General features: G+C 43.3%; 3 protein-coding genes across 4 annotated transcripts; 1 reads left to right on the top strand and 2 right to left on the bottom strand.

Annotated features, from left to right (window-relative positions):
• The first annotated feature begins 345 nt into the window (after positions 1 to 345).
• On the top strand, positions 346 to 1,819 carry micos13 (mitochondrial contact site and cristae organizing system subunit 13). The gene is made up of 4 exons (XM_037250526.1): positions 346 to 509; positions 834 to 990; positions 1,160 to 1,217; positions 1,360 to 1,819. Exons 1-4 carry the CDS (start codon positions 481 to 483, stop codon positions 1,455 to 1,457), a joined length of 342 nt encoding a protein of 113 aa, XP_037106421.1. The 5' UTR covers positions 346 to 480; the 3' UTR covers positions 1,458 to 1,819.
• Positions 1,820 to 2,338: 519 nt separating this feature from the next.
• zmp:0000000521 (spindlin-1) lies at positions 2,339 to 6,016 on the bottom strand. Of its 2 annotated transcripts, XM_037250522.1 has the most exons (5): positions 5,682 to 6,016; positions 5,086 to 5,131; positions 4,397 to 4,644; positions 4,066 to 4,299; positions 2,339 to 3,475 (listed from the first exon to the last, which is right to left on the bottom strand). In XM_037250522.1, exons 1-5 carry the CDS (start codon positions 6,013 to 6,015, stop codon positions 3,270 to 3,272), a joined length of 1,068 nt encoding a protein of 355 aa, XP_037106417.1. In that variant the 5' UTR covers position 6,016; the 3' UTR covers positions 2,339 to 3,269. The 2 variants fall into 2 exon arrangements, with proteins under 2 accessions (XP_037106417.1, XP_037106418.1); XM_037250523.1 differs by lacking the exons at positions 5,086 to 5,131; positions 5,682 to 6,016 and adding an exon at positions 4,780 to 4,877.
• A 177-nt stretch (positions 6,017 to 6,193) lies between these two features.
• On the bottom strand, positions 6,194 to 8,081 carry LOC119122235 (serine protease 57-like). The gene is made up of 5 exons (XM_037250525.1): positions 7,931 to 8,081; positions 7,687 to 7,840; positions 7,477 to 7,606; positions 7,122 to 7,376; positions 6,194 to 6,783 (listed from the first exon to the last, which is right to left on the bottom strand). Exons 1-5 carry the CDS (start codon positions 7,986 to 7,988, stop codon positions 6,583 to 6,585), a joined length of 798 nt encoding a protein of 265 aa, XP_037106420.1. The 5' UTR covers positions 7,989 to 8,081; the 3' UTR covers positions 6,194 to 6,582.
• Between the last annotated feature and the right edge of the window lie 3,234 nt (positions 8,082 to 11,315).

The raw sequence follows: 11,315 nt of genomic DNA on the forward strand, positions 1-11,315 counted from the left end.
GGAGCGGAAATCGAACAGGCGAACGAATGTCAGGGAGGGCTACGCCCACTGACGTATATAATAATGCCCGCGTTCTCTTTTGACATTTTAATCGTGTAACGAATCACTTATGTATTATTCTCAAAATATGCAACGTCCTAGTGCATATTGTGAGAAGAAACAAAAAAAAAATCGTTTGTCTTTTCATTAATTATTAAACGAACGTATGTGTTCTATTGTTTGTTTCATTATATTAAAAGAAAAGAAAAGTGTAAATAAAAATAATAATATCAGGTTTTTTTTTTTAACGTGTTTACAAAGGACAACGGAAAAGTGACAGCTTTACGACACCCGCCGTAAACTGCTGTGATGGATCGGAAACTTTATTGACACCGATTTTCGGACAAACAACAGTGTGTCCTTCAGTCCAGGTTGTTTTTGATGCCCTTCTGAAACCAAGAATCGGGGTCGGTTTGAAAGGAAAGCGTTCTTTTGTGGACCATGGCGGCGAAGATTTTCCCTCTCATCAAGTAAGTGTTCCTCTTCTTGTGCGCAGAGGTTTGGTACCGCAGTAGAAGTCGGCTCAACCGAGACAAGCTAACAGCTAGCTCGTTTAAACAGGCGAAGCCATGGCTGTCTTCCGGTAGTTAGCTGTCCATTTTAATATCCCGATACTATTAAACACACTAATTCTTGATTTATTCTGGCTATGGTTTGTTTCGTACTCTTCTTCAACGTCCTACATCAGGGAGCAAATCTATCGTTAGCAATAACAAGTAAGAAACATTGACTTAGTGCTCCATAACTATTAGCTTAATTAAATATGACGTTTGTGTTCCATCTCAATTTTCCAGACTGGCCACGAAGGTGACTATCGCAGGAGGGGCTCTTTACGTCGCCTTTGATTCCGGGCTCCTGGGCACCAGCAAGCAGGGCTCCGAAGCTTTGGGGCGGGCCCAAGCGGCCATACCGCCCGCTTTGGAGGAGTGGATGAAGTATTTTGGCTTGCAGGTACATTTAGTTTTACAAGTTCGGTACCTACAGCAGTGACGTAGTGATTTTTTTACACCCATAAGAAAGGCAACCAAATTAAAACCCTGAGAATCCAGATGGACATATAAACTTGAATATCATTAGGTTTAATTTGAATGGAGTATAATCTATCCGACTGTCTCTTCAGGCTCAACTTCCAGCAGTACCCAAAGTTGAATTCTCTCCGGTCCAAGCTTGGAATTCTGGTGAGCAAAAATAAATACATTAATGTGACACAATGCCTCAAAAGTTAGACTTCTACAGTCTGACTTTTGACTCTTTAGTTTCTTGTTGAGTCCAATATACATGTACATATGTTAAATGCTAATCTTTGTTTGTCTATCGCAGGGGTGAGAACATCCATTTCAGCTCTGTCGGAGGCGCCAAGAAAAGCAAGCGAATATTCCACTCGGGGCTTGCAATATGTTAAAGACCTCACCAAGTGAACAGTAACACATCCAAGCGTCTTTATCACTAAGTTTGCACGTGACGGACTTGTTCTAAAGAGTTGCAGCCTGTTGAGCAGGGGTGGGGAAGATTCTACCATGCACACAGCCATGCAATTCTAAATAAGATCATTTATTTTGGAAAAAAAAAAGTCCACTTACACTCAGAGCATAATCATGAATATTTGTTCAATTGTCATATTTTCCACTTGCAGGACTAAAATGGCAGCTGATAGGACAAAAGTTCCCCACCTCTGTTCAATAGAAGAAACATCAAGTTGTTCAATTTAAGAGACGTAGGTTGTGGTATTGTACATAATGCTAGAATATAAAATTTTTAAAATAAACAACCAATTGCTCAATTTTTGTCCCCTTCACAATTTTTTACTTTATGCCTAATATTTCATCTGCCAGCAGGTCCAAGGCTACACCTTGCCCAACTTGTCAGCTGGGGTAGGCTACAGTTGCAAAATATAGCTTGTTAATTATGGATATTTTTATCTCTTTGAAAGTCATGTCTAATATTGTGCCTGTTACATAACTGTACGCTTTACATGATGGATAAAATTCCCAAGGTAAGTTTCGTAAGGCGAGTCTCACATTATTATCAAAACAGGTTTTGCAACCGCTCCCTATTGCACAATTATCTGCATTTGTGTGTGCTTGAAAAGAATCAGACCTATCCAAAATCCTAAAATGAGTTTCCAGGCATCGCTGCACTCCCATCAGATGGGTGAACAGTACACTGAGAAATTACACAACTAGAACCCGATTTGGTGTGAGCTACCTGTTTATTGTTTGGCTGAAATAGTCACAACAATTGCACACAACTTGGACACATTAAATACTGAAAGTGCTGCAAGAAGCTTGAATTTTTTTTCTTTTTCTTTAACCATCATGCCTGTAAATGAAGACCATGATCGGGCAGGCGGGGACTAACCTAAACATGTAAATGTACAATAAAGTGCTCCCCACAATATCAACAGAGATTATAGGTTGTATTTAAAAATGTTCATACTGCATCTTTTTTTTTCTTTTTATACTGCAAACACAACAAGCACCAGGACCCACTTTGACTGCAAGCTTATTTGCAGGTTGCCTATCGAGAAGACACCTGAATGCAACACAATTAGAAGCCTTCACACATGATCTCCTAAGAGGCAGGTAGGGAACCTTTTTATCCACACATTATTTTTGAAAACTAATTAGTGTACAGTATCATAAGTATTTGAGGTTGTATTAGTTTTTAGTATTTGGTTCCCTAACCTGTGATTGCTCTGAGATATGTATGCTGTTTCAAAAAAAAAAAGTGAGCCTGAAGGCACTTGATGCTTCTTGTGGGGTGCAGTGTCATTTGGGAAGCAAGCAAAATCATCCTTCTGAGCGGTACAAATGAATGCGCCGTGGTTAAAGGAGCAAATAGATACCCTGCGAAAACAAAACGCTTTATTACATAGCCAAGTAGCGACTAAACATTAAATATCTTTTGTTGTAATAAGCACTTGTGCGATATTCCACTCGTCCCGACTTTGAAGAATAATTCCACAATATATTTATCTCCCTGTTCGTCCACTTAATGCCAATGTGGAAGAGGGCTGTATTCCAACGCGGCGTCAGCAAACAAAAAAATTGCCTATTAGACTCGGAATTGCGGTGACGACGAGTAGAGCGAACGCTACAGTTGTGCTGTGCAAACGTACAAAGGAATAAATGGCGTAAATGAACTGAAAAGCTTTGACTACTCTGCCATGGCTTTAAATAAGAAATGGCTGAGCGAGGGGAGGGAGTCTCTTTCTTTCGCGGTCTCTCCTCTTAGGTGGTTTTAACCAGGTCATAGACGTGGATGTGAAAGTCATCGTCATATTTAATGTAGTAGACGGAGGGCTTGGCGGGGACTTGGTAGATGACCAGGCCGGTCCTCTTCACACCTTTGTCAGTCACGTACTCCACCTGTTTGCCCACCAGACTCTCAGTCTCTTCCCCGGGCTTCCTGTCGGCGGGCAACAGGTGCTTGTTTTCTGAACAAAGTAGAAGGGAAGATAAGTTTCGGTCCAAGTGCGAAGGCATGTTTAAGTACGTGTCACTCTTTTCTGTACTCATGGTCAAGACAAGCCGTTCACTGTTAGGCCGATACAAAAAAAAAAAGCAAGAGAGCTGGACGTATTATTTTTGTCCACTAGGGGTCACAATGCTCATATCTAGACTGTAGTAGCTCTGCTTTTGAAGGCACACGATTTGGATATGCTCTTCTTTTATGCACTCGCTTTTTGCAATGTGAATCTGAGCCAGTGTAAAAAAATATTCAGGATGCATTTTACTAAAAAACATGCAATGTCAAATTTAATATGCACAAACAAAAAAATCATGAAGCCGCAAAAAATGAACCAAAATATGGCGAGGGAAGGCTACTGTTAGATAATAGTCACTTTCAAATTACTCTTGATTACTGCCACCAAAACAAATAACAGAATGACAACAAATAATTCAGAGTTCCAAAAGAAGTGTAGAAATGTAGACGTGCAAACAGTGCATGAGACTTGGAATGGTATGGAATGCATGTCAGATGGTGGGTGCACCGTGACATACTTTCCGATAGAAAGTTACATACCCGCTTCGGGCAGAATCCTAAGGTCCCCGTCGGCGTAGTCGTCCCATAGTTGGTACATATAAAGAACCGGGTCCTTTTCATAGGTGATGTAATACCAATTAGTCATGATCGGTGCTCTGGAGAGCACCATCCCTCGCCACTCGTTCTTCTCGCCATCCTCCTTTTCAAAAAGATGCTCCACGGCTTTGCCCACCAACTCTTCGGCCCCCGAGGGTATCTTGATCCGGTTGTTTACTGTAGACAATGATGCACATTTTCATTATGATACATGTGCTTGAAGAAAGAAGAAAAAAAAACACGAATTGTCAGGCATGTTCAGGGCCAGACGTACCGACACTTTCGGAGAGGACCTGCAGGTTGGACACACGCTCGTCCTTGAACAGCTCGATGCCGTAGACGCAATCAAAGCCGTCGTACTTGACCATGAAGAGCGATGGATTGACGCTGAGTCTGTCCAGCACGGTGCCCTTCCATTTGCTCTGGTTGCCCTTCTCACGCCAGTTGTGCTGAATGCGAACACCTAGGATACAGTTGGGGTCGGGGCTTCCGGCGTCGCTCAGCTCACCGCTGCTTCGCTTCCTGCCAAGTAGAAAGTTTATTATTTCACTTGGTGGGTGGGCTCTGACATATGCCATTTAGCGTACAAATGTATTGATTTATTTTTAAATAAGCAAAAAGGTTTTTGGGTGGACAAGTATCTCGCTAGATTCCCACCTCCACATTCAAAACCAAAACAAGACCAACTGCTGCTAAGATGACCTTGACGCTAGTGCAGCGACTCCAAGATGTGTCTTGCCGAAAGTTGTAGTTGTTGAAATACTACTGAGTAGAGAGAATTTCTTCATCTCTTTTCCTGCATTGCTACCAATTGCAGAAAGTAAGGAAGGAATTTATTTAGCCACCCTTGGGGTAATGTGTAGCAATATATTAGAAGAAACTTTTGATTGATTGCTGCACCATAATTTATTTTATGTATTCAATATCACCATTGGAGGAAAAACTGCTGCAGTGTGACCATACCTGCCTCTTTTCTTTGACATGCCTCCACAAATTCGATGGTTACAGTCTAAAGGGAAAAAACAACGTTATATTAGTTACAGTCGGAATATAACATAATATGTAGAACATTTCCTGAAACATTACCCCCACACACACCCTTTTTCCCCCAAAAAAACATTCTGAGGCAAGTTGCGCCAACGACTGACGTCATCGTAATGCGCGGAGATCGACAGCTCCCCCCAGCCAATAGCATCGCGTCCCGAGGCACCACTTCCTGTGTATTTACGTCGCCTAAACTGCGTCGCCCGCAATGGAAGTGATTATGTGCATGTATGTGGGCGTGTGTGTATTTGTGCGTGTGTACGGGCCACATCGTCTGGCATGGCTAACTAGCTGTTAGCTCACCGCTAAATAACAGTTTGGAACTAACGAGCCCTTGCTCGATAAGCCAGTTGTGTCGAACGACAGCTACTGTTGGAAAAAATGACACTCGTACAAACGGGGGAAAAGTACGTTTCAAATGTAACGGGTCGAAGGCTACCTAAGGCGCCGACACACCTGTGCTGGCAAATATCCAACGTATAAGGTCATAGTTTGAGTCTGTCGTGCCATATTACCAGTTTCCCTCGCTTGTCCGAGCGGCCACCTCAATGCAGACGTTCCAGGCAGGCAAGGGAGGGGGGGCGATTGGAAGCTACATCCGCCTTTCAGAAGTTGCACCGACAGCCGAAAAGCACAGACTGCCCGGACGCCAATGAGCCTTACGTCTGCCTTCACCTGCACGCAGATTTCATACCGGTTCGGTACTTCTGCTAAAGAAAATGTTCCCCCACACGGACCCAGACTCGAGGAAATCTCGCGAAAGCTGCGTGAAATGCGGGAGATGGAAGAAAAATACTTCGTTTCCCAGCATGCCGTTTGGTCGCGAACAGCTGGAGAAGACGTTGACATGCGCGCAATGAACGCTGGGAAATGGAGGCCGGAAAGTTCCACTCCAGTTGACAGGGTTGGCAGGTACAGTATTTTGCATTTTGATAAGAGAAAAATTGATTAATGTGATTTATTCGTGGGTAGCTCTCCCGTAAGTGACAACGCACATTACGTATCTACAAATGAAATATTTACAGAATAAAATAATTCACGTGTGCACTTATTGATCATGTTCCATTCCAACATTTAATAAACGGGATTAAAAACTTAAGGAGTCAATACATATCTAATATTGTTTTATCCGCGAAATACATTCTTAAAAAGCTTCCTCTGAAATCACCGCTTGTTGCTTCTTTGTTACAGTGCAAAGCAGGCAAAAAGGGAGGAAAAATTGGTAATATTTTGTAATTCAGAATTTTGTTTCGTCTCGACGTGCTTATGGAAGTTGCAAAAAGTCAAACCGTAAAATGGCCAGTTCGAAGCAAGCTTAATGAATACCACCCAGCAAAATCAATCACACAGACATAGCGATCATTCATTGACAAGCTCAGAACCAACACATTAGTCGTCTAACTATATTCGATGATGTCACTGCTTGATGTGCAATTGTCGAAGATGACGTCGACGTTCATTTGGCGAAGTGCTGTTCAAAACATTGGCTATCCAGTCGGTAAAGGACGAGACGCGCGTGTAGACGTCGGGGCTCCGAGGGTTCCCGCATCGTCGTCCGGAAAATGACACCACGCCCGCGGCCTCGCCGTCGCAGATCAGCGGACCACCCGAATCACCCTGAGCACGTCACAAAAACAAAGGAGTTGATGTATTTTAAAAAAAATAAAATAAAAAAGGCCATTTCATTAATCACACTGTAGGCGTATCTTTATAGCATATGGGACGCTTATTTTAAGGTCCTTGAATACATTTTTAGAAATAATAGATTCACAATTAAAAACATAGAGAGCAATGGAGGTAAGCAAATCCTGTGATTTTTCAAACTAACTTTTGCTTTACGTCGGCGTAAAAAGTAGGATTACGGAGGATTTAACATCGAATCCATCTTGGGCCAAAAACATGGCCTTGGTTGTTGGCTTTGATATGGTAGTGGTTCACAGCTGTTGAGAGCTTACCGAACAGAACCCTTGAAAGACGCGGGACCCAATGCCGCACACCATGGTCCTGACGATGGGGACGGCCCCCCATCGTCTGCGACAGGCGCGCTGCGGCAGGACGGTGACGTTGACCTCCTGGAGAGTGTTGGGCAAGGTGCTGTTATCGCCGATGTCCCCCCAGCCGGCCGTGATGCACCTGTTGCGTCGTTCCAGGCGATTTTTTTTGGGAACAATCAGCTGCACCGCCTCCGTTAGTGTGGCACTGGCGTTGAGCTGAGAGCCATCAAATGGGAAATATAATTCATGTCTTTTTCTTTGACTTTTTGAAGCAAAAAAAGATTCTGAAGTTATTTCAACACATCTCTGTTCTCACCTGCAGGAGCATGATGTCGTTTGCATGGCCGTCGTAGTCAGGATGCGGGATGTCTCTGATGGAGGTGAACACCTGCTTGGTGGACTCCTTACCGCTCAGGGAGTCGACCCCCAGCACCACCGTGAGTGTACTGCAAAAACAAACATTCATGCAGATTTGATATCAAATCAAGGTTCTTAGCAGGGTTACCTCATTTTAGTAACTTCTTACCGGCGTATCCTGCAATGTGCTGCGGTGAGGACGAAGTCTTCTCTGACCAGCGAGCCTCCACAGATGTGCTGACCCTGAAATTGCAGCGAGGCCATGTACGGACGCGAGTGCGGCGGAGCGTCTCTGCCTCCGACAATGTGAGTACCATCAGCTCCTAAAAAAAAAAAAACATAAAACACTCCTTTTATCATTTATTTTCTAAAAGAGCTTTCAAAGCTTGCTTCAAAAAGACAAAATCGCTCACCATTTAGAATGAAGAAGAGCAGCAGTATGATGGCCATGGTACTTACTCGAATGCGCATCTTGCCTCTCAGTCTCGTTCCTATTATTGTGCGCACTCAAACTGGGTTGCGGTCTAATTGTTGCTTCAGTGTATTGGCCAACATGCTGGTGGAGGTTTTGAAAAGTCAAAAGAATTGCAAACTGCCGGGTTGCACCATTTCTGCAATTAAGAGACTGAAGGCCACCTAAGTTGCTTAAGACTAATATTAAACATTGCACGGCTTTCGAGGGCTGAACAATGAATCCAAATAAAATCGACATCGTAATGTAGTAGAACTTTGTAGTTGTAGTGAACAAACTGCAAGTGTTTAGTAAGTTTACAATTGTAGTAGAGAAATCAAATATCTGTTCATTCATATCTAACCTATAAATCAAAATATTTAAGTAGAATCTGAAATTGTTAATTTTAATACAGGAAGATTAATTCCTTGCTTGTGTTTGTTTAAAATACTATTCAGCCGTACTACTGACCGTAAATAAATATTTCTAATTGCCAGGATTACCCTAAAAATGAGTTTTATTGCTAAACATTGGTGCAACAATCTCAAAATTGTGTGGTGTTGTTTGTAAGTTGTAGTAAGTTTCCCTTTCAACATATTTCCTCTTGCAGGGCACTGAGCTCAATTCTGGCCCAGCAGCAAACGGTTTGTTGCAAAACATACGTCATGTAACATTAGTTAGCCACAATTTGGCCCACGGGTAGTTGAGGTTTTGGTTCGTCTTTGCCTTTATACACTATAATGCATTTGAATTAGAAATATTGGGTTCTGATTGAAGCGCTGACTCTCATCTTGATCATTTATTTTCTGTCAAGGAATTACCTCCTCACATTTTCTGTTTTGGAGCGTGAGTGATGGTCATAATTTTGATAGGCAGAGTGTTAAGTACTTGTGATGCCCAGCAGAGGGCGACAGAGTGACTGAAACGTTTTTTCAAAAGACATTCTCATATCACGCCGTTAGAGGGCGCTGTTTTGCCACAAATTGTGTAAGCTTGTTTCTGGCTTGAAAGTTTGAAAGAATGAATTTGAGATCGTTTTGGGGTGAAATATGAGTTTCTCAGCGTATCTTGCAATATTTGAGCTTCTTATCTGTTCTCGTTTGATATACAGCAGTATCTTAAAATAAGACTGGTTTGCAAATTCTTGTCAATACTTCTTAATATTTTATGTACTCAGGTTGCTGTTTTGTCATGTATTAGCATAGTAATTATAAGCATCGAATCAACTCTCCAAACAAAAAAAAGAATCACCTCAATACAAAATAATGTGTTGAATTTCCGCACTGTGTAATAGACATGCCTTTAGACATGGTGAAGCAGCATGTGGCTCATCATCCAATGCGCTGCTATAATTTTAGTTTGACAAGCGATGGGTTTTAGTGTCCAATCTGTCTCCCTTGAAGTTCAAACGAGGCCAATCATTTTTACTTTACCGTACATCTTGCTCTCTAATAGTATTTCCTGTTCCAAAGCCTCCCCTTTTCTTCTCATCTCCATCCGACTCACACAGCGGTCCTCACCTCGCCCCCCTAGTGTCTGGCGAGGCTGCAAGCATCCCGGGAATGCTCCGACGCGGGGTGTCGTTGACCCGCGCCACGCGCATTCCTTTGGCATACCATGGCAGCGCTTCAGGGGGAAAGAGTGGCACACTCGCCAAGTCCGTCTAAGGCCTTCAGACGCCGTGGCTAATCCGCTCGCCGATAGCGAACCGTCCGATCGCGGGTTCAGACAGGATTGCGGCAGTCGGTGAAATTTCCTCTGCAGGTGTTTGGCTGTGATAAATCCATTTGTTCGGGCTTTATGAAAGTGCGCTTTCAAGTCTGATTCTTGTGTCTCTTTGTGTGTTTGCTTGTTGAAACGAGTGTGAAATGACAGTCGGACTGCCAGGCTTAACTTGAGATCTTTTGAGATCAAAATCATACCAGGATACTGGAATATGTCCAACCTCCCCACAGCGGTTCAATTTGAAGTTAGATTTGCTATTTGCCCGTCTGTCCATCTGTCCGTCCATCCATCCATATAATAGTATAAAAATAATAACATCATGAAATATTAATACTGGACCTATAATGTGTACAACTTAATTGTTATAAAAACAAAACATTTTACAGAGAAGTAAAAATAAACAACTGAGATAATGTGGTTGTATAAGTGTGCACACCCTCCGATACCAGAGTTCACTTATTCAAACTCGTCTCATCCATGCCAGGGATGCCGACCACCTCCCATTTCCATAAAAGCGTTACTACTTGTTACTCTTGCTAGTGCGGACACACATGTACTGTGTATGTAAGGCAATCTCGCGTACACGCCGGCCCATCAAGCCGCTCTTTGGTCGGCCCTTTCAGCGCTATAAGTCGGGCTGTTTTTGTAACAAAACAAGGCCTAATCCTAAATTCAGCGAGTCGTGAATGTGCCTCAACAAATGGCAGACAAATGAGAAGGATTAGCCGGGGCCCGTGAAAGAGTGAAAGGTTTGCCATTGATCTACGGTGGTCCTTTTCTCTTTCAGGGCCACTCGGTCTGAAAACCCCACCGGGTAAGAGCATACAGGGCCACTCCAGAGCCCCCTAGGCCACCGAGAGACACACAACAGTCACAATTAGTCTCAGGAGCTGTAATGGCAATTCAATAAGCGCTTTGGGTAAAAAAAAAAAATATAGTGCCTCGCCCGTCCGTCTTGCCCTCTCCCCCCGTTTTCGTCTACATATATAAGATTGGTATTATGAGCGCTGTTTGAGGGGCTGTGTTTTTTCTTTTTTCCTCCCCCCTTTCTTTCCCACCCACCACAGTTCTTTTCAGCCGCTGGGAGAAAAAATGACCACACAGGGTTTCAAAGGTTCCAGAGGCAACGGGTTGTTGTCACTTGAAGCAGCGTGACTTGTGGCCTCTGCGGACTGCATCCTCTTTCTAGTCCGACTTTGGAACTCATTTGGGAACTTTCAAACTGCCCCGTTGTTTTTAATGAGATGAAATGTGCTGCACTTTGCAGATGTTTCCACCGAGCTCCCTTGACACTTTGGCCCCTGTCAGTCCAGACATTGGTGTTTTTCACATCGTCTTCCCGATGTCCTTTCCATCCTTTTTCTCTGCTCCTTTTGGGACCTTCCATGTTGATTTTGCCGACCCTCCTCATTGCTCTCGGCTTTTGATCAGGATCCGTCCTTCTCGAAGCAATGATTATAATGACAGCCCACCCTTTTAGCATCGGATGGCACTTTGACACTGATGAGTAGGCCAGTCCAGTCCAGCGTGACTCTGTTTTAGTATTCACTGCCAGTATGTCACATAAGAGGATGCACCTGCTCATTCACTTGCCTTGCAAATATTTACAGTCCAACGCCTTC

Source organism: Syngnathus acus, chromosome 4 (assembly GCF_901709675.1).
Source record: "Syngnathus acus chromosome 4, fSynAcu1.2, whole genome shotgun sequence".
NCBI classification, from domain to species: domain Eukaryota; kingdom Metazoa; phylum Chordata; class Actinopteri; order Syngnathiformes; family Syngnathidae; genus Syngnathus; species Syngnathus acus.

Excerpts from the sequence above, each read along its gene's own strand:
- zmp:0000000521 (XM_037250522.1), bottom strand. The coding sequence starts at position 6,015 with ATGTCAACGTCTTCTCCAGCTGTTCGCGACCAAACGGCATGCTGGGAA. Across the intron at positions 4,645-5,085 it reads ATGTCAAAGAAAAGAGGCAG|GAAGCGAAGCAGCGGTGAGC; the intron begins GTATGGTCACAC and ends TCTACTTGGCAG. Across the intron at positions 4,300-4,396 it reads GGTCCTCTCCGAAAGTGTCG|TAAACAACCGGATCAAGATA; the intron begins GTACGTCTGGCC and ends CATTGTCTACAG.
- LOC119122235 (XM_037250525.1), bottom strand. The coding sequence starts at position 7,988 with ATGCGCATTCGAGTAAGTACCATGGCCATCATACTGCTGCTCTTCTTC. Across the intron at positions 7,607-7,686 it reads GCACATTGCAGGATACGCCG|TACACTCACGGTGGTGCTGG; the intron begins GTAAGAAGTTAC and ends TTGTTTTTGCAG. Across the intron at positions 6,784-7,121 it reads TCTTTCAAGGGTTCTGTTCG|GGTGATTCGGGTGGTCCGCT; the intron begins GTAAGCTCTCAA and ends TGACGTGCTCAG.
- micos13 (XM_037250526.1), top strand. The coding sequence starts at position 481 with ATGGCGGCGAAGATTTTCCCTCTCATCAA. Across the intron at positions 991-1,159 it reads TGAAGTATTTTGGCTTGCAG|GCTCAACTTCCAGCAGTACC; the intron begins GTACATTTAGTT and ends CTGTCTCTTCAG. Across the intron at positions 1,218-1,359 it reads GGTCCAAGCTTGGAATTCTG|GGGTGAGAACATCCATTTCA; the intron begins GTGAGCAAAAAT and ends TGTCTATCGCAG.